We start from the raw sequence: 19,047 nt of genomic DNA on the forward strand, positions 1-19,047 counted from the left end.
TAGCCGAATGTGATTCATTTCTACCCCCAATGTCATTGTTCAGACATTTTCCAAAAGATCAATGGCTCAGTAACAGTCATGGGAACTTGGTCTGTTTACTGATTTTTTTTTCTCTCTCTCTCTTTTCTCTTATCAACTGTGGAGGCCTTCTGTAACCCACTGACTACTACACTAATGCATATCAACATAGACGTGCAGGGAGGTGATGGCCTAATGGTATTATTGCTAGATTATTAATCCAAAGACCCAGGTAATATTCTGGGGATCTGGGTTTGAAGCCCAACATAGTGGAATTTGTATTAAATAAAAACCTGGAGTTATGAGTCTAATGTTGGATGGAAAAACCCATCTGGTTCACTAATGTTCTTGGCCTGGTCTGGCTTCCACATACCTCCATGGCTGTGTAGTTTACTGATAACAGCCCTCTTGGCAATTACGGATGAGCAATAGGATGACCTAGATGAGTGATTACCCACATCCTGTGACTGAATCAAAACAAAATCAAATAATCTAGCAGAGCTGGGGGAATGGTGATCTCTGTGTACTCCCTGAATCATCAGAAAGGGATGGAATAAAAGCCATTCATTTCCTCAGAAATACAACGACCTGTGGGGTCCCTGGGGAGCTCTGCTGTGTTAAAGGCCATGCGTCAATGTAAGCTTTCCGAAATGAATCACGTACTTTCTTTATTTCTTACTTTGCAGAGTCGAAAGGACAGGGAGAGGCCCAAGCAGAAACTCAAGAAACCTACAGAATCGTTGAACACTGTCGTTAGCACGGTTACGGTTACAGCAGAAAAGGTGAGTGAGGATAGAGGTTACAAAGGAAGCAGCCCCTCGGCCCTTTTAGGTTAATGTACTCCCAGAGGAGAATACGCAGGTTTGGTGATCATCAGCACAGTCGTTCTCAACTTTACCTTCCTTTGCATTTTTTTTTCATTGCAACTGATCTGTTGAAAACTGAGGAATGTCAAACAGCAGTTCCAGTGTTGCACTGTAGAATGAATGACTGAAATGTCAGTATAAACAGAAGCCATTTGGCCTACACTGCCTATGTTGGCCCTAGCTCCCCAATCAAATTTTCCTCTTTACCTTTGGCCAATATATGTTAGCATTCTCCTCTGTGTTTATCTAATTCAGGGCAAATATTGTGACTGCCTTTTCCTCTTGCAATAACAAATTCCATATATTAAAGCATTCCTTCTAATTTTATCATCAAAGTTCACTGGTATCTGCTGGTGCCTTTGTATCCCAGTGCGTTTCTCCTTCATGGTTATTTTGCTTTTCACATGTAAAAATGTACAACCCCTTAAGCTGTCCCTGATTTTGTTTCAGAACTGCTGAGGAGATTTTTTTAGGACTCTAAATATATAGAAACGGCAGCCAGTTTGTAATTCCATACACTTTGGCCCATCCAGTATACAGAGTGAAATAGATGAAGTCTTCGAGCTTTACTGAGACAAGCACCCACTGCACAAAACTGTCCTTCGGTTATATTGAAATCTTTTGCAGTGAGAACGTCTTTCTGCTGTTTGTCCAATAGAGTATGTTAACTACTGTATGTTGTATTGGAGAGTGTCGTAATGATGCTTAGACAGTGCTTCCTGCAAACATTACATACTGAAATATGTACACTGAATGCAACTCAATATGAACATTGACACTGGAGGATTTGCACCAGCTGAGATGTGACTGAGTCACACAGACCAAGTAGAATTAACTTGAAACCTTTGTTCTGGGTTACCTGAGGGTTAGTGGGAGCTTTGCTAAAACATCCGCAGGCTGATTTGATCGAGATTTTGGTTGTTGGAGCTCTCTCTGGGAGCCTCAGTCATTATGGCAATGCCATTTTCTACCTTAATGTTCTAGTCTGGAGCTGTGCATGGTGATGTAGAGACTCCCATCACATCGCTGACCAGGAGTCTCTCCTGCTCTTACTGCCTTCCATTGGCTTATGTTGAAAGGATGATGAGCTAATGTTACAAACACATCATCCTTGGCCATCCATGCTGGGCTGGGACTCGGTGAACCACCAAGAGTCTGTAGTTCAGAGATAGGGAGTCCACCCACCATGCCAGACAGCCTCGCCTTTACTGAGAGGTTGATAGATACCAGCGATTCCATTTCCAATTGGGAATTCCAAAGACACTCCTAAGCCCATTACATGGATAGAATTTGGAACATTTAAAATATTTAAATGGAACTTAGACAAGTACACAGAAGAATAAGGAATAGAAGGTTTTGCTGATTGGGGTTAGATGAACGTAGCTGGGAGGGGGCTCATGTGGAGTGTAAGGGGATATGGAGAGTTTGCATTGAATGGCTTGTTCCTGAGCTGTTCATGCTGATGTAAGCAATTACAGTTAGTCAAAGTAGATAGAAGTGTTGATTTGTCAGTTTAGAAATCAATGGGATAAATGCATTAGAATTTTCCCCTGCAGCAGAGAACTGAGGGCACAACTCTGTTGTGCCAACTCTCTGACTTGCTTGCTCTATCTGCTTGGTAAACAATTGGGCAACACATCCTTGCCCCAATTCTGTTGCTGTGTCTGAAAGATGGGAACAGGTTAATGGTAACATTCTAGAAGCAATTGGACACCTATCTGAAGGAGAAATATTTGATGACTTGTATACAGAAAAGAGCAGGGAAGCTGGGAACACTTATAAAGAACTACCACAGGCACAATGGGCCAAATGGCCTCCTTGTATGTTAGATGACTGTATAAAATTGATCCAGAAGTAACGCACACAGTTCTCCACACAAAAAAAATCATAGAGAGTTTAGTTTTAAAGTGGTCCTTTGTGAAATAGTTCATTTACAGCACTCTCCTGCAACAGCTTTCTCTCATCAGGTACTTACCTGTTTGACATGTAATGCTTTAATCTTGCTGGCGTAAATCAAAACTTCCTTATTTAAACATTTTGTTGAGTTTTTTTCCCCTGGAATTTAAAAGTGCCCTGGTTCCTTGCACATCTGTTCTGTTTCATGATTCCAGCTGTTTCTCTGCCCTACAGGCCAATTCTCTGATTTAAATTCTTTCTTTTCTATTTTTTTAAAAAAAAGCTAATGAGAAGTTACTGCGCTGTTGTTTCTTCCCCTTTTGTTTTATCTAACTTAATAACTATCAGACTTGCACAACTGCTGGCAGCAGCAGCAGCAGCAGCAGCAGCATCTACATGTCAGGGACCTTGAGAGGTTTGGATCAACCCACAGCTCCCTTTACCAATAAACATTTCCAGGGAGCATCTGCGCCGCACGTGAGTGGGAAGGAGACGACAGAGGTCACCAAGTCAGAGGTCAAAGGGAAGAAGGCTCCTAGTCATGGCTCCAGCCAAAGGGGACGAAAACCAGGCAGCGGGAAGAGCTTGGCCAGTGTTTCCACTGTGTCATCAGCAAGTCCATTTCAGCAAGGTACATTGAGGTTTTGTTTTCATGAATTTGTCGGATGCGAGTGTCACTGGCAAAAGTGACATTTAGTGATCTTGAGAAGGTGGCACGGGGCAGCTTGCTCAGACCGTTGCAGTCCACGAGGTATCGATGCACCCACAGTATTGCTCAAGGGAGACTTCCTGAATTTTTGACCCAGTCTGCTGAGGCAAGTGTGGGGAAAGAGGGGAGGAGGGATGGGGTGGGAATGCTAATTTTAATTTAAGAAGGCAAGCCTTCACATTGGCTCAGCTTCACTGGTTTGGTCAAACAAAATCAGCAGTCTCCCAGGTTCTTATTTCCAGTGTGGGCCCTTTTATTGAGAAGTTCATTCTCAGAACATGGCCAGCATTTATTACCCATCAGAATTGTTCTGATTGCAGTCATAGGCAGGATGCAACCAGTCTGACATACTGGACCACTTTTGAGGACAATTAACACAAAATCTAATTTTTGATGTCTCAAACCTCAAAGAGTTGGTGTGTTTCTTGGAATTGGCTGTAAGTCCAGTTCTGTTAAAGACAGCAGGTTTGTGAACCAAGTTGAGTTTTGACAAGAATCTGACAGTGTCGAGGTTATTTTATCTCCAAATGCTTTTATTTCCGGCCTCCTTGCTTAACTAAACTAAAATTCTCAAGCCGTCACAACTCAAGTTCTCCAGATTATTGCACCAGACCCCTGGTTTGTTCGAGTAACATAACTGGGTGAAAGTCAGGACTGCAGATGCTGGAGATAAGAGTCGAGAGTGTGGTGCTGGAAAAGCACAGCAGGTCAGGCAGCATCCAAGGAGCAGAAGAGGCGACGTTTCGGGCATAAGCTCTTCATCATGAATGATGAAGGGTTTATGCCCAAAATGTTAACTCTCCTGCTCCTTGGATGTTGCCTGACCTGCTGTGTTTTTCCAGTGCCACACTTTTCAAACCAGTAAGATAACCACCACATTGATTGACTGATTTCCGTGAGAGTACTCTTGTAGTATTGGGTGCAGTGCCCCAGAGTTCACTAGGGATAGGGAGCAAGGGAGGGAACATCAGCCTGTGTGCTACCACCTTATCATTGTCCAGCTACCAGGGTGCCAGTAGAGGTCAGGATTGGCCCCTGGCAATAATGAGTCTCAAATTGGAATAAGATGTTACCACACACTATTGCATGGAGGTTTCACCATTTGGTTTGGATTCAGGGAGGTATAGTTGATGTCCAACAGGCCTTGGAGAGACCCAGAGGAAGAAAGGGGAAATTGCAGGCATTGAGATTGACGATGTGGAAGGGTTGAGTGTGATCAGCAGCAGCCTATAAAGGGATGGAGAATTGTAAATGTCAGTAGCCACAGTTCGCATTTGCCAAGCTCGTTCTCCATCGTGCAAGGTCCCATGATGCTTCATACGAACATTATCAAACACAACCTGACATCAAACCACACATTGAGAAGTTAGGGCGAATGATCAAAAACTTGATCAAAGGAGTAGGTTTTAAGGAATGTTTTAAAGGAGGAGAGAGACGTTCAGAGGTGGAGAGGTTTTAGAGGGAATTCTGGAGCTTGGTACCCAAATGGTTAAAGATAGAGCTACCAATGGTATAGTAAAATCAAGAATTCACAAGCAGAGAATTGGAATCTGATTATCTGCAGGGGTTGTGGGGCTGGAGGAGGTTACAATGATGCGGAAGGCAAAGCCATGCAGGCATCTAAAAACATGTGTGAGAATTTTAAAATTGAGTCAAATCAACAAACACAAGGGTGAATACATGAGCCAGGCTTGAGTCTGAGGTAGCACATTGGTGGAGGGTAGAAGGTTGGCCAAGAGATTGCTGGTGTAGTCAAGTCGAGAAGTAACAAGGATGAGGGCAGCAGATGCACATGAGCTGAGGCACGGGCAGCTGGGGAACATCATGGAGGTGGGAGTGGTCACTGCTGATTGAGATGTGAATGTGGCTGGACACTCTGCAGCAGGGGTGGCACTGGTAGGGTCTCAAAAGCTACTACTTGTTTTGTTTTCATTGCCAGTGGCTAGGGTCATAAGAAATAGGAACAGGAGTCAGCTGTTCAACCCCTTGAACCTGTTCTGCTTTTCTATAGGATCGTGACTGATCATTTGGAGAAGGTGGGGAAATGATTCTTATGGTTTATTTGGTTGGTAGTTGAAAGGGTTAATATTTCAGCCTATAGTATTGGTAGACCACGTATATGTTATTAGGCAGTAATCTGATTTATAGTTTAGACAAAATCCTTACATCTATTGGTGGCAATCTCAAGTTACATGTCTGTTATAATGTCCCTCAAACTGTCCATTACTGACCAGGATGTTCCAGGACTTGGTTAGCAGATGACTCTCCGATTCTGTTTTGATGATGGTACAATAACCAGTCAAGACGGTCTACAGAAAACTGATTTAATAACATAGTCCTCAGAAGGTGGTGAATGGACATCAGACTCTCGAGTTCCAATTCCAAATCACCAATTAAAATAAAACACTGGCTCCAGCTGTACATGATCCTATCATCTGGGCTTCACTCCTGAACTAACATTTGAATTGGGAACAGAAGCATGCCATTTGGCCCCTCAATATTGCTCTGCCATTGAATAAGATTGTACTGATCTATTTGTGTTTTGTATTTCATGTTCCCATCTACCTTTGAATCCCCTGCATAATACTAATCTGAGTCTGCCTTAAAAATTTTCAGTGATCTCCATCGACTTCTGAGGCAGAATCTTCCAAAATTGCACTGCCCTCTTGTGAAAACAAAATTTCTCCTTGTTTCTGTAGAAACAACCTTAAGATGGCCAAACTATTTTCATAAGACAACCCACAAATTCTAGTCGTGTAACCTTCCTCTGAATCGTCTCCAATGCATTTACATCCTTGCTGAAGTAAGAAGATCAGAATTAGACACCAGTATTCATGATGCAGTCTGACCAATGCCTAATATAACTGCAGCTTAACATTCTTATTTAATGCCAGAAACAAGTAATGCATATCACCATTCTCTTTACTTCCTTCCGCCAGCCACACACAAACACCCCCGTACTATGTAGTCGCACGCATGCAGTCACTCAACCACATGCACTGCAATGGAAGGTCACACCGCTCCCCACCCAGCTGAGAGAAGCCACAGTCTCTTGACAGGAAGCTCCGAGCAGCACATACAGAAATATCTTCTGACCTTGTGCGAAGTCGAGGAAATCAGCAGAGTACCTCTGTGTCAGCAGGTCTCAAGTTCAAACCCCAGCCCGGAAACTTGAATATAAAAATCCAGGCAATGTCAATGCAGTACTGAGAGAATCCTTCACTGTTCCAAGGTGCCATCCGCGGTTGCTGGAAATCAGAAACACAGGCAGCTGGAAAAATTCAACAGTTCTGAAGAAGGCTCAATGGACTCTAAACATTAACTCTGTTTCTCTTGCCACAGATGCTGCCAGACCTGCTGAGTTTCTCCAGCAGTTTCGGTTTCAGGTTTCATTAAAGCTGAGACTCTGTCTCCTGTCTGAGGTGGATGGAAAAGACCCCTGCTGCTATTTGAAGAAAAGCCAAGGAATTACCCGTTTATCCTCACCATGTTTAGTAGCATCTTGTCATTAACATGTCGCTGTTTGTGGGAGTTTACTGAGTGCACGTTGGCTGCAGAGATTCCAATGTTCCAACAATTCAGGCATACTCCAGTGGAAGTAAGATATTTTGAAATGTCCTGAATTCATGAAAGGCACAATATGAATGCAAGTCTTTTTACTTGCTCTGGACACAGTACAGGACATACCACCAAACACTAGCCCTGGAAAATTTGCAAGTCTGAGCTAATGTCAATGTTCATCTCTCCTAACCTGAAGAACACAGAGTCCATACGTGGTAACAGTTGTCCTGAACCAAGGCCCAAATAGCCATTCCTCGTTTGTCCTCTTCAGCGGTGAATGGAACTTTGACTGTAGTAAACATCACAATGAAATCCTATCCTTTGCCAATGTTAGGACATGAACATTTCACAAAGGCATTGTAGTTGATTGGATCACCTCATGTGCTGCCTTGGTTGAGATCAACTAACTCAGTACATTCTGCAGATGGAACCCACAGTGATCCAGTCTGTCTGCTTTGGTACCAGACAGCACAAAGTACAGGTAGCAACCAATCCATTATAGTAGCAGCCTCTCAATTTCCCAAGAATTTCCAATTGCAATATCAGTCACAGAAAACGCACACATCATAGATTCCAAACAGAGTGTGACCAGGCCATTTAGTTCAAGTCCAAATTGAACCTCTGCAGAGCATCTCACCCAGACCCAACCCCCATATCCTATCCCTGTAACCCTACATTTCCCATGGCTAATACACCTAGCTTGCACATCCCTGCACACTATGGACAATTTAGCATAGCCATTCCACCTAACCTGTACATCTTTGTTTCCATTTCTTCCCACAGTTCATAGAGTCATAGAGATGTACAGCACGGAAACAGACCCTTCGATCCAATTCGTCCATGCTGACCAGATATTCTAAACAGGGTGGTGATTGAAGGGAAATATTCATCCTGGAGTTCAGTTACTAGTGGGGTACCACAGGGATCTGTTTTGGGTCCACGGTGGTTTGTCATTTTTATAAATGACCTGGATGAGGGCTTAGAAGGATGAATGATTAAATTTGCGGATGACACAAAGGTCAGTAGAATTGTGGATAGTGACGAAGGATGTTGGCAGAACGGTGGCTCAGTGGTTAGCCGTGCTGCCTCACAGTGCCAGTGACCCAGGTTCAATTCTAGCCTTGGGATACTGTCTATGTGGAGTTTGCACATTCTCCTGCGTCTGCATGGGTTTGCTCTGGGTGCTCCAGTTTCCTCCCACAGTCCAAAGATGTGCAGTTCAGGTGAATTGGCCATGCTAAATTGCCCATAGTGTTAGGTGCATTAGTCAGAGGGAAATGGGTCTGGGTGGGTTATTCTTCGGAGGGTCGGTGTGGATTTGTTGGGCCAAAGGGCCTGTTTCCATACTGTAGGGAATCTAATCTAATCTAGTCCCATTTACCAACACTTAGCCCATATCCCTCTAAACCCTTCCTATTCATATACCCATCAAGATGCCTTTTAAATGTTGCAGTTGTACCAGCCTCCACCACTGTTCATTCCATGCACGCACCACCATCTGCATGGAAAACGTTGCCCCTAGGTCCCTTTTATATCTTGCCCCTCTCACCCTAAAAGTATGCCCTCTAGTTATGGACTCCCCAATGCAAGGGAAAAGACTTTGTCAATTTATCCTATCCATGTCCCTCATGATTTTATAAGCCTCTATATAGCCTCTTGACGCTGCAGGGAAAACAGCCCCAATCTATTTAACCTCTCCCTATAGCTCAAATCCTCCAACCCTGGCAACATCCTTGTAAATCTTTTCTGAATGCTTTCAAGTTTCACAACATCCTTCCAGAAGGTAGGAGACCAGAGTTGCACACAATATTCCAAAAGTGGCCTAACCAATGTCCTGAACAGCCACAACATGACCTCCCAACTCCTGTACTCAATACTGTGACCAATAAAGGGCTGCATACCAAAAGCCGCCTTCACTATCCTACCTAACTGCTACTCTACTTTCAAGGAGCTATGAATCTGGACTCCAAGGTCTCTTTGTTCAGCAGCACTCCTGAGGATCTTATCATTAGGTGGATAAGTTCTGCTCTGATTTGCTTTCCCAAAATGCAGCACCTCGCATTTATCTGAATTAAACTCCATCTGCCGCTCCTCAGCCCATTGGCCCATCTGATCAATATTCCATTGTAATCTGAGGTAACCTTCTTCACTGTCCACTACACCTCCAATTTTGGTGTCATCTGCAAACTTACTAACTATACCTTCTAGGTTCATATCCTGAAGTGGGCTAATATACTGGCAGAGAGATTTGCTAGAGCTGCTGTGGAGGATTTAAACTAGTAAGGTGGCGGGGTGGGACCCAGGGAGATGGCGAGGAAAGTCTGAGACTAGTACAGTTGGAAAGGGTGTGAGTCAAATAGTCAGTGCAGGCAGGGACAAAGCAGAGAACTAGGTAGGATTGATAAATTAAACTGCATTTACTTCAATGGATGAGGCCTAACAGGGAAGGCAGATGAACTCGGGGCATGGTTATGAATATGGGACTGGGGTATCATAGCAATTACAGAAACATGGCTCAGGGATGGACAGGACTGGCAGCTTAATGTTCCAGGATACAAAAGTGACAGGAAGGATAGAAAGGACGCAAGAGAGGAGGGAGAGTGGCATTTTTGATAAGGGATAGCATTACAGCTGTACTTAGGATATACTTGGGAATACATCCAGGGAAGTTATTTGGGTTGAACTGAGAAATAAGAAAGGGATAATCACCTTATAGGGATCTTAAGTATATTGCATCAGAAATTGGCTAGTTGAAAGAAGACAGAGGGTTGTGGCTGATGGGAAATATTTATCCTGAAGTTCAGTTACTAATGGGGTACCACAAAGGTCTGTTTTGGGGCCACTGCTGTTTGTCATTTTTATAAATGAGTCAGATGAGGGCATCGAAGGATGTTTAGTAAATTTGCGGATGACACTAAGGTCAGTAGAATTGTGGATAGTGACGAAGGGTGTTATTGGTTACAGAGAGACATGGATACGCTGCGGAGCTGGGCTGAGAGGTGGCAAATGGAGTTTAATGCAGAAAAATGTAAGGTGATTCACTTTGGAAGGAGTAACAGGAATGCAGAGTACTGGGCTAATGGTAAGATTTTTGGTAGTGTAGATGAGCAGAGAGATCTCGGCGTCCAGGTACATAGATCCTTGAAAGTTGCCACCCAGGTTGATGAGGTTGTTAAGAAGGCATACACTGTGTTAGCTTTTATTGGTAGAAGGATTGAGTTTCAGAACCATGAGATCATGCTGCAGCTGTACAAAACTGGTGCGGCCACACTTGGAGTATTGCGTACAGTTCTGGGCATCACATTATAGGAAGGATGTGGAAGCATTGGAAAGGGTTGAGAGGAGATTTACTTGGATGTTGCCTGGTATGGAGGGAAGATCCTATGAGGAAAGGCTGAGGGACTTGAGGCTGTTTTTGTGAGAGAAGAAGAAGGTTGAGAGGTGACTGAATTGAGACATACAAGAAGGTTAGATAGAGAGAACAGTGAGAACATTTTTCCTCAGATGGCGATGGCTAGCACGAGGGGACACAGCTTTAAATTGAGGGGTGATAGATATAGGACAGATGTCAGAGGTCGTTTCTTTATTCTGAGAGTAGTAGGGGTGTGGAACGTACTGCCTGCAACAGCAGTAGACTCGCCAACTTTAAGGGCACTTAAATGGTCATTGGAATCGGCATATGGACGAGAATGGAATAGTGTAGATTAAATGGGCTTCAGGTTGGTTTCACACGTCGGCGCAACATCAAGGGCCGAAGGGCCTGTACTTCGCTGTAATGCTCTATGTTCTACGAGGGAAATCAGGAGGGCAAAAAGGGGACATGAGATAGCTTTGGCAAATAGGGTTAAGGTGAATCCAAAGGGTTTTTATAAATACATTAAGGACAAAAGGATAACTAGGGTGAAAATAGGGCCCATCAATGATCAGCAAGGTAGCCTATGTGTGGAGCCGCAGGAGATGGTGGAGATACTAAACGAGTATTTTGCATCAGTGATTCTGTGGAGAAGGACATGGAAGATATAGACTGTGGATAAATAGATGGTGACAACTTGAAAAATGACACATTATAGAAGAGGAGGTGCTGGATGTCTTGAAATGCATAAAAGTGGATCAGAGCCTGATCAGATGTACCCTAAAACTCTGTGGGAAGCTGGGGGAATAATTGCTGGGCCCCTTGCTGAGATATTTGTCTCATCGATAGTCACAGGTGAGGTGCTGGAAGACTGGAGGTTGGCAAACGTGGTACCACTATTTAAGAAAAGTGATAAGGAAAAGCCAGGGAACTATAGACAGGTGGGCCTGACATCAGTGGTGGGCAAGTTGTTGGAAAGGAACCCATGTAGACACTGGGAGAATGTGCAAACTCCATACAGGTGGTCACCAGAGGGAGGAAGTACACCTAGGTCCCTGGCACTCTGAGGCAGCGGTGCTAACCATTGAGCCACTGTGCATGCTTGCACTAATGCTAGGATTCTGAGGTAGGTACTGGATTAGACCATTCATCCCCTCCAGCCTGATGCAGCATTCAACAAAGTTATGGCTACTTTTGGACCTCAACACCACCATTCCTCCCTATTCTGATATCCCTTGGTACTTTTAGTGTCCACAAATGTATTGATCTCAGTCTCATATAAACTCGATGACTGAGCATCCACTGAACTCCATCGAGTAGAGAAGTGCAATCATTTACAATTTTCTGAGGGAAGAAAATTCTTCTCTTCTCATTTTTCCAGGATTTCTAATCCTGACACTATATAGGATGGGAGTAAGCTTCTCAGCCTCACAAGCCTGTGCTGTTATACAGCAGGATCTTGGCCTGCACACCACTGTTGCCATAAACCTTTGATACCAATATCTTTTAGATTCACTATATTCACTGGCTCAGCCTTCACAATTGTCTCTCATTCAGAATTCCTTAGATTCACAACCTGCAGAGAGAGAAGGCCATTGGAAACTGTCTCCCACCATCTATTCTTGACACCCCTCGAAAAATGTTATAATTATTTACCACTTAGATATGTCATGACACACCTTCAGGTCAGACTGAGCTCTTTCAGCCTAAAATTAGGGACACTGATGCTGTGCCAAATGCCCCCTTTCTAAGAATTTTGTGAACGTTTTTATGTTATGATGTATCTCTGGAGTAGATGGAATTTGAACCAAGATCTCTGGCCCAAAGGTATGGACATTACCACTGCACCACAAGAGCCCTCCAAAGAATTTTATAAGCTTCAACGAAATATGTTTCAATTAAGATGCAGATCTCTCACAATCTGATCGAACGCCAGGACAGATTGGAGAGGATGAATGGCCAACATTTGCTACTAGGTAGCACAAAGGAAAGAAAACTAAATGAAAACTGGAATTGCTGAGGAAAAATTCAACAGGTCTGACAGCATCTTGTTGAGAGAGAAACAGAATTATTTGCATATCCCTTCTTCAGGACTCCGCAATTCTGTTTTATTTCAGAAATACTGAGTAGGGCTGGCAAGGCTTATGCTAGAAACCTTGCAAATGTTTTGGGTTGATGACTACCTTTTGAGCAACCTTTATTGCAGTAACAGGTATTCAGATTCTGCCGCACTTTGCTTTTGTTTATACCCCTTACCTTGCTGTGCACGATGGTGTAAAACTATTCTGAAGCGGGTGAGAGCATGCAAACTTTGCTATGATTTGCACATCCACCCTGTCCGCCCCACCCCACAACAGAGCCACGGTATTTTGGGTTCAGTACTGACGAAAGGCTTGTTATCTTTTAAATGCAATATAATCTGAGGCATTTGGAGATGTCTGTCAGGACTGCAGACAGTAATCCCGTCTGAGACTCGGTAGATGAACCGACAGGCTGAAGGCTTCCTCCCTTGGGACTCCGATGATGCCATCTGAGCCCTTTGATTGGATTAGGCTCTTGTAATCTACTGTCAGTCACCCTGTGTCCTCCTTGCAGTAAGCATTCGGGCAGCATTGCATGGCTCAGTTGACATGAACTGGGAGCCAGACAGATCAGGGAGAGCCCAAGCTGCCTCTGCAACGTGAGCTGAGTTAGCTGATCTCCTCTGAGCTGGTTGTGGAAGGCTTATTTAATAAGAGCACCACGGGGACACATCGAGAGGCTGGGGTTGGGTGTGAGGTGGGGGAACGACAAGGAGGAGATTAAGTAGAGATCCTGCTACTGATTACTATCTGACAAGTCTGACTGAAAACTACTCAAATATTGAAGTCTGATCAGTATTCCTGTCCAGCCCAGGGGTATGCAGGCCATTCCACAATGGGCAGAGCAGACTACCCTATGCCTCTTACAGCTTGCCCTTTTGAGAGCCAAAGTATTAGCTGAGGGAAACAGAGTTATTTGATTTGTTTTTCTGCTGTTCTGGGGAAACACAAAAAGAGAGATTTGTTAGAATGATGATGGAGTTCTATCTATTAAGAAAGATTAAATAAACTGGGCGGCACAGTGGTTAGCACTGCTGCTCACAGCGCCAGAGACCGGGTTCAATTCCTGCCTCAGGTGACTCTCTGTGTGGAGTTTGCACATTCTCCCCGTGTCTGCGTGGGTTTCTTCTGGGTGCTCCGGTTTCCTCCCACAATCCAAAAATGTGCAGGTTAGGTGAATTGGCCAGGCTAAATTGCCTGCAGTGTTAGGTGAAGGAGTAGATGTAGGGGAATGGGTCTGGGTGGGTTGCGTTTCGGCAGGTTGGTGTGGACTTGTTGGGCCGAAGGGCCTGTTTCTCCACACTGTAAGTAATCTAATCTAATCTTAAAAAAAAAACTGGGTCTCATCTGTCTAGAGGAGAAGCAAGTGTTGGGCAGGCAGGGTGCGGGGAGTCTTGGATCGCTCATCTTTCCATTGGGTTTGAGAGGATAGATAATTGCTGTAATGAAGATGTTCCTGCTGACCAAGCAGGACTGGAACTAAGGGCTTTAAATATAAAATAATCACCAACAGATCCACTGGGAAATTCAGGAGAAACATCGAGTAGACTAGTGTGATTGTAGAACTCCCTCAGCTACTCACAGCGGGAGCCAAATAGCAGAAATTAATTTCAGGGAAGCTAAATATTTGCTGCTGTAGGTGGTCACTAATGAGTATGTTTGCCCATCCAGGAAATGCCGTGTCACTGGTCCAGGGTTCTGTGGGTCATTGTGTCCTGGAGCCACATCTCCCACCACAAACTTGGCAGGTGTGGTCCTTGGCCTTGAGATTGCTACCATTCCTTTCTCTGATTCCTTTCTCTGGTTCTTTTCCATATTTCCTCTTGTCGACGGGTATTCTCAAAGAATTGGTGTCCTTTCAAATGAAAGCTTTCCCGAGTCAGTTTCTTCCGAACAAAAGGAGCAAAGTAAACACGAGGGAGAAGGGAATGGAAGCACATTTTGATTGAGCTACAGTAGATGAAGATGGTTGGGAAGAGTCTTATGAGGTGCATAGGCACCAACACAGACTAGATGGGCTGAATGGCCTGCTTGTTTATGACACTTTGAGATTGTCAAGAAAGACACTTGTCTTTGAGTTTGATATTACTTTTCCATGGAAACCTTCTAATTTCACTTCCCCATAATGGGTGGCACGGTGTCTCAGTGGTTAGTACTGCTGCCTCACAGGGCCAGGGATCCAGGTTCGATTCCACCCTGTGTGGAGTTTGCACATTCTTCCAGTGTCTGTGTGGGACTCCTCCGGGTGCTCCGGTCTCCTCCCACAATCCAAAGGTGTGCAGGTTTGGTGGATTGGCCATGCTAAATTGTCTCTCCTGTCCAGGGATGTGCAGGTTAGGTGTATTAGCAATGATAAATGCAGGGTTACAACGATAGGGTAAGGGGACTGGATCTGGATGGGATGCTCTTCAGAGGGTCCGTGTGGACTCAGTTGGCTGAATGGCCTCTTTCCACACAGTAGGGACTCTATGTATTAAAAGCTTAATTGAAAATCCTCAGTGTTGGAATCTGAGTTGTCTATTTGTGAGTTGTCCATTTGCTGAGCCTTCTGTTGGAACCAGAAAAATGTCAACAAAGGTCCCATCACTTGCAGAAAGTGAGGACTGCAGATGCTGGAGATCAGAGACGAGAGTGTTGAGCTGGTAAAGCACAGCAGGTCAGGCAGCCTGTTATTCCTGATGAAGGGCATATGCCCGAAATGTTGATTCTCCTGCTCCTTGGATGCTGTCTGACCTGCTGTTCTTTACCAGCTCCACACTCTCGTCTCCGTGCAACCTCTCTACAAAAGCAACTCACCCAGTCCAAATGTTCTGTCCTTATAGCCCCTGTAATTTCTTTTTGCTGTTCAGGTGCACATCAAAATCAAATTTGAGATCCACATTTGAATCTGTCTCCATTCTCTCTCAGGAAGTGCATTCCGATTCCTAAGCACTTGCTGTGCTTTTTTTATTTTCCTTGTGTTGATGTTGCAGGGTCCTTGTAGCAGTCGTCTTAAATCGCTGTCCTCTGGTTCTCAACCCTTGCACCAAATGGAAGTGTTCTGTTTCTCCACTGTTGTGTAAACATCCAATTCATTCGTATTTGATGTTCTCTCTCTGCCCTCCCCTGACACTTATTGCACCTGTAGGCACCGGTAGTGAGTTCAATTTGAAGGCAGTTAACTCATTTCATGCTCCCAGGCCAACTTAAATGCTTGGCAATGTATGTACTGCTTTTGAAATATTGAAGGCATGCCATTTTATCAACAATAGGAAAAAGTCTGACAAAGTTTGTGCAAGAAACTTTGCGTAATGCTTTATGTTGCCTTTCAGTTAAGTAACTACTAGACCGATGTGGTGTGCTTTATTGTGGACACACACAAGCTTCCATAAACTGCATTGAGACAGAAACACGAGGAATGACATTAACACCCCCCCCCCCCCCCCCCACCCCCGACCCAAGGGTCTGCTTTGCCATTCATTTGATCAGTTCACGACTGGTCTGAACCTCCGCATTGGAGGAGCAAATTACTGCAGATGCTGCTCTCTACTGAAAACAAAAAGTGCTGGAAATCACAGCAGGTCAGGCTGCATCCATGGAAGCCATGATGTGGAGTTGCTGGTGTTGGACTGGGGGTGGACAAAGTCAGAAGTCCCACAACACCAGGTTATAATCCAACAGATTTATTTAAAATCACAAGCTTTCGGAGCGCTGCTCCTTATTCAGGTGAAACCGCATGTTTATCTCTTTATTCTTGTCAACCCAGTACTACTGAGCTTATGGTCCGAGTAGTAATCAAGGGTTTGCCACTTTTTTGGTTCTGCTTTATACTTTAGCCCTTAGTTGCTAATATTCCCTCAGCAGAACCTCTTTGCTCTTTCTACTTGTAGAGAAAATGAGGTCTGCAGATGCTGGAGATCAGAGATGGAAATGTGTTGCTGGAGAAGCACAGCAGGTCAGGCAGCATCTAGGGAACAGGAGAATCGACGTTTCGGGCATTAGCCCTGAAACCCAACAAGTCCACACCAGCCCTCTGTAGAGTAGCCCACCCAGACCCATTCCTGAAGAAGGGCTAATGCCCGAAACGTCGATTCTCCTGTTCCCTAGATGCTGCCTGACCTGCTGCGCTTCTCCAGCAACACATTTCCATCTCTTTCTACTTGTATCATTGTAACCTATGTGGACCACAAGAGTGGCACGGTGGATTAGTGGTCAGCATTGCTGCCTCACAGCACCAGAGACCCAGGTTCATTTCCACCCTCAGGTGACTGTCTGTGTGGAGTTTGTATGTTCTCTCAGTGTCTGTGTGGGTTTCCTCCGGTTCCCCCCATAATCCAAAGATGTGCAGGTTAAGCGAATTGGTCATGCTAAATTGCCCATAATGTTCAGGGATGTGTAGGTTAGGTGCATTCATCAGGGGTAAATGTAGAGTAATAGGTTCAGGGAATGGGTCTGGGTGGGCTACTCTACAGAGGGCTGGTGTGGACTTGTTGGGCCGAAGGGCCTATTTCCATACTGTACAGATTCAATGATTCAGACAGAAACTGCAGCTTTCCCCTTCCATTCCAAATTCCTCTGCAACCCAGATATCCTGAACCCGGGCACCAGGTAGATAGCACATCCTTCGGGGCTGTTGATCCTGGCCACAGAGAAAAGTACCTATTCCCCTGACTATACTATCTGTGATTACAAGTACATTTTTCTTTTGTGCCCTGTCTTGAATGTCTCCCTGTACCGCCGCGCTATGATCAGTTTGCTCCTCCTCCTTCCAACAGCCACTCTCATCCACGCAGCGAGTAAGAATCTCAAACCTGTTAGACAAGCTCAAGAGTTGAGGCTCCTTCAGCAGTACCTCTTAGATCCCTGTGTCTGCCTCGCTGATAGTCACACCCTCCTGTCCCTGACTACTGACCAAATTAGAGATAGTTAACGTAAGGGGTGTGACCACCTCCTGAAACACAGCGTCCGGGTAACTCTCCCCCTCCCTGATGTGTCGCAATGTTCAAAGCTCAGACTCCAGCTCTCAATTTTGAGCTGGAGTTCCTCAAGGAATCCCAACACTTGCTACAGATGTGGTCGCTATAAACCACAATGGAGCCCATCCGCTCCCATATCATGCAGTTACAACACATGGCCTGCTCAGGCGTCTCTATCCTCACTTCTTAGTTCTTCATTTGATTTTTAAAAATTTTGTGCTGGTCTTTTGGTTTGTTTCCTGTTAATATTTCCCCTATTTACTTTCAATCTGAAAGTAACCTTTAACAGACAATTAATAGCTACCACAAACCAATGAACTTGGTTTACCTGTGATGTCACACTCCTGTGTTAGGCCCCTGATCCTGGGCTTCAAGTTATTCTGTTTTTCAAAAAAAAACTTTACAAACTATGAGCCAAAATAAAAGCAAGCAAAATTCATCTCTTCCCCTCTGCACTGAATTCCCACGTTACTTCCAAATTCCGTGAATGATATACTCGCTGGGGCTGTGTCTAACGCTGGATGTGATATCTTCTTCCTGACTGTGCGAAGCTCATGGATTTGTTTTGGATGTCCCCCACCAGAGGATTTGGGTTCTCTATATTTACCCAATTAAATCCTTAAACTGCCCCCGCAATCTCCTGGATAAAATTCCAATGTTTGGTCAGCTACAGTTCAGCTCTTGTTCACAAGGTTTTCGTTTCAAATCCTCCAGCCAGTAAGTACAAACCTCATGGCTTGTACTAAGATGTGTTATGAGGAACAAAAACCGAAAGAACTGCGGATGCTGTAAATCAGAAAGTAAAACAAAAACTGCTGGAAAAGCTCAGCAGTTCTGGCAGCATCTGTGGAGAGAAATCAGCATTAACGTTTCGAGTCCAATGACCCTTCCTCAGAGTAGTTCTGAGATCCAATCCAAAATGTTAATTCTAATTTCTCTCCACAGATGTTGCCAGATCTGCTGAGCTTTTCCAGCAATTTCTGTTTTTGCTACCTTAGTGAGCTGGTCATTATTTGTCCCTTAATTAACATGGCACAAGCAGATAATATCTTGTTTTCTATCACATTGCTGTTTGTGGGAGCTTGCTGTGTGAAATTGGCTGCCATAGTTTCTACATTGGAAAAGTGGCAACATGCCAAAGATACTTAATTGGCAGGAAAGTACTTTGAGAGTCTGGTGGCTATGTAAGACACAATTTAATTGCAAGTTTTTCTTCACTTCTTTCCCTCTATTTGTTGCCCTACAACAGCCCATAAATGTCAGTGAAAACCAAGCACAAGTGAGCCCCTTTCAGTTACTGCAGATGTGGGTGCTTTAAAATTTAAATTACTGCAGACCTCAAGAATGAAGACTCTTGCTCAGTCCCTTCCTTTCAGAAGTAACTTCATTTCAGCAAGTCCTCCTGTGGCTGTTCAGTAGTTTTGAACATTTGTACATATCACTGCAGCTTTGTTTAGTGACACTCCTGTTGCCTCAGCGGAAATATTTCAAAATATTTCTAGCACCTTCTCTTGTATAAAACTGGGACTGCATGAAAATACAGTAGCTGCTCTAACTGAGTGAAAAATTCTGCGCAGTGTCTCCAGTCAATCATCTAGCAGTTTTAACA

The 19,047-nt window shown here is 44.3% G+C and overlaps 1 protein-coding gene across 5 annotated transcripts in view; it reads left to right on the forward strand.

Moving 5' to 3' along the window:
• The window catches only part of LOC122539772 (protein AF-10-like), a 185,326-nt gene that overhangs the window by 95,944 nt on the left and 70,335 nt on the right, over nucleotides 1-19,047 (forward strand). For 3 of the 5 annotated variants that reach the window (XM_043674818.2, XM_043674817.2, XM_043674820.2), the window contains 2 exons: nucleotides 705-800; nucleotides 3,129-3,411. In XM_043674818.2, coding sequence (XP_043530753.2) covers nucleotides 705-800; nucleotides 3,129-3,411 — 379 coding nt within the window. The remainder of the gene's footprint in view (nucleotides 1-704; nucleotides 801-3,128; nucleotides 3,412-19,047) is intronic. The other 2 variants (XM_043674821.2, XM_087977764.1) reach the window with 1 other exon arrangement.

The sequence above is a fragment of the Chiloscyllium plagiosum genome, unplaced genomic scaffold (assembly GCF_037043375.1).
Source record: "Chiloscyllium plagiosum isolate Xiang-an unplaced genomic scaffold, Cpla_swu_hap1 HiC_scaffold_32, whole genome shotgun sequence".
Lineage (NCBI taxonomy): Eukaryota > Metazoa > Chordata > Chondrichthyes > Orectolobiformes > Hemiscylliidae > Chiloscyllium > Chiloscyllium plagiosum.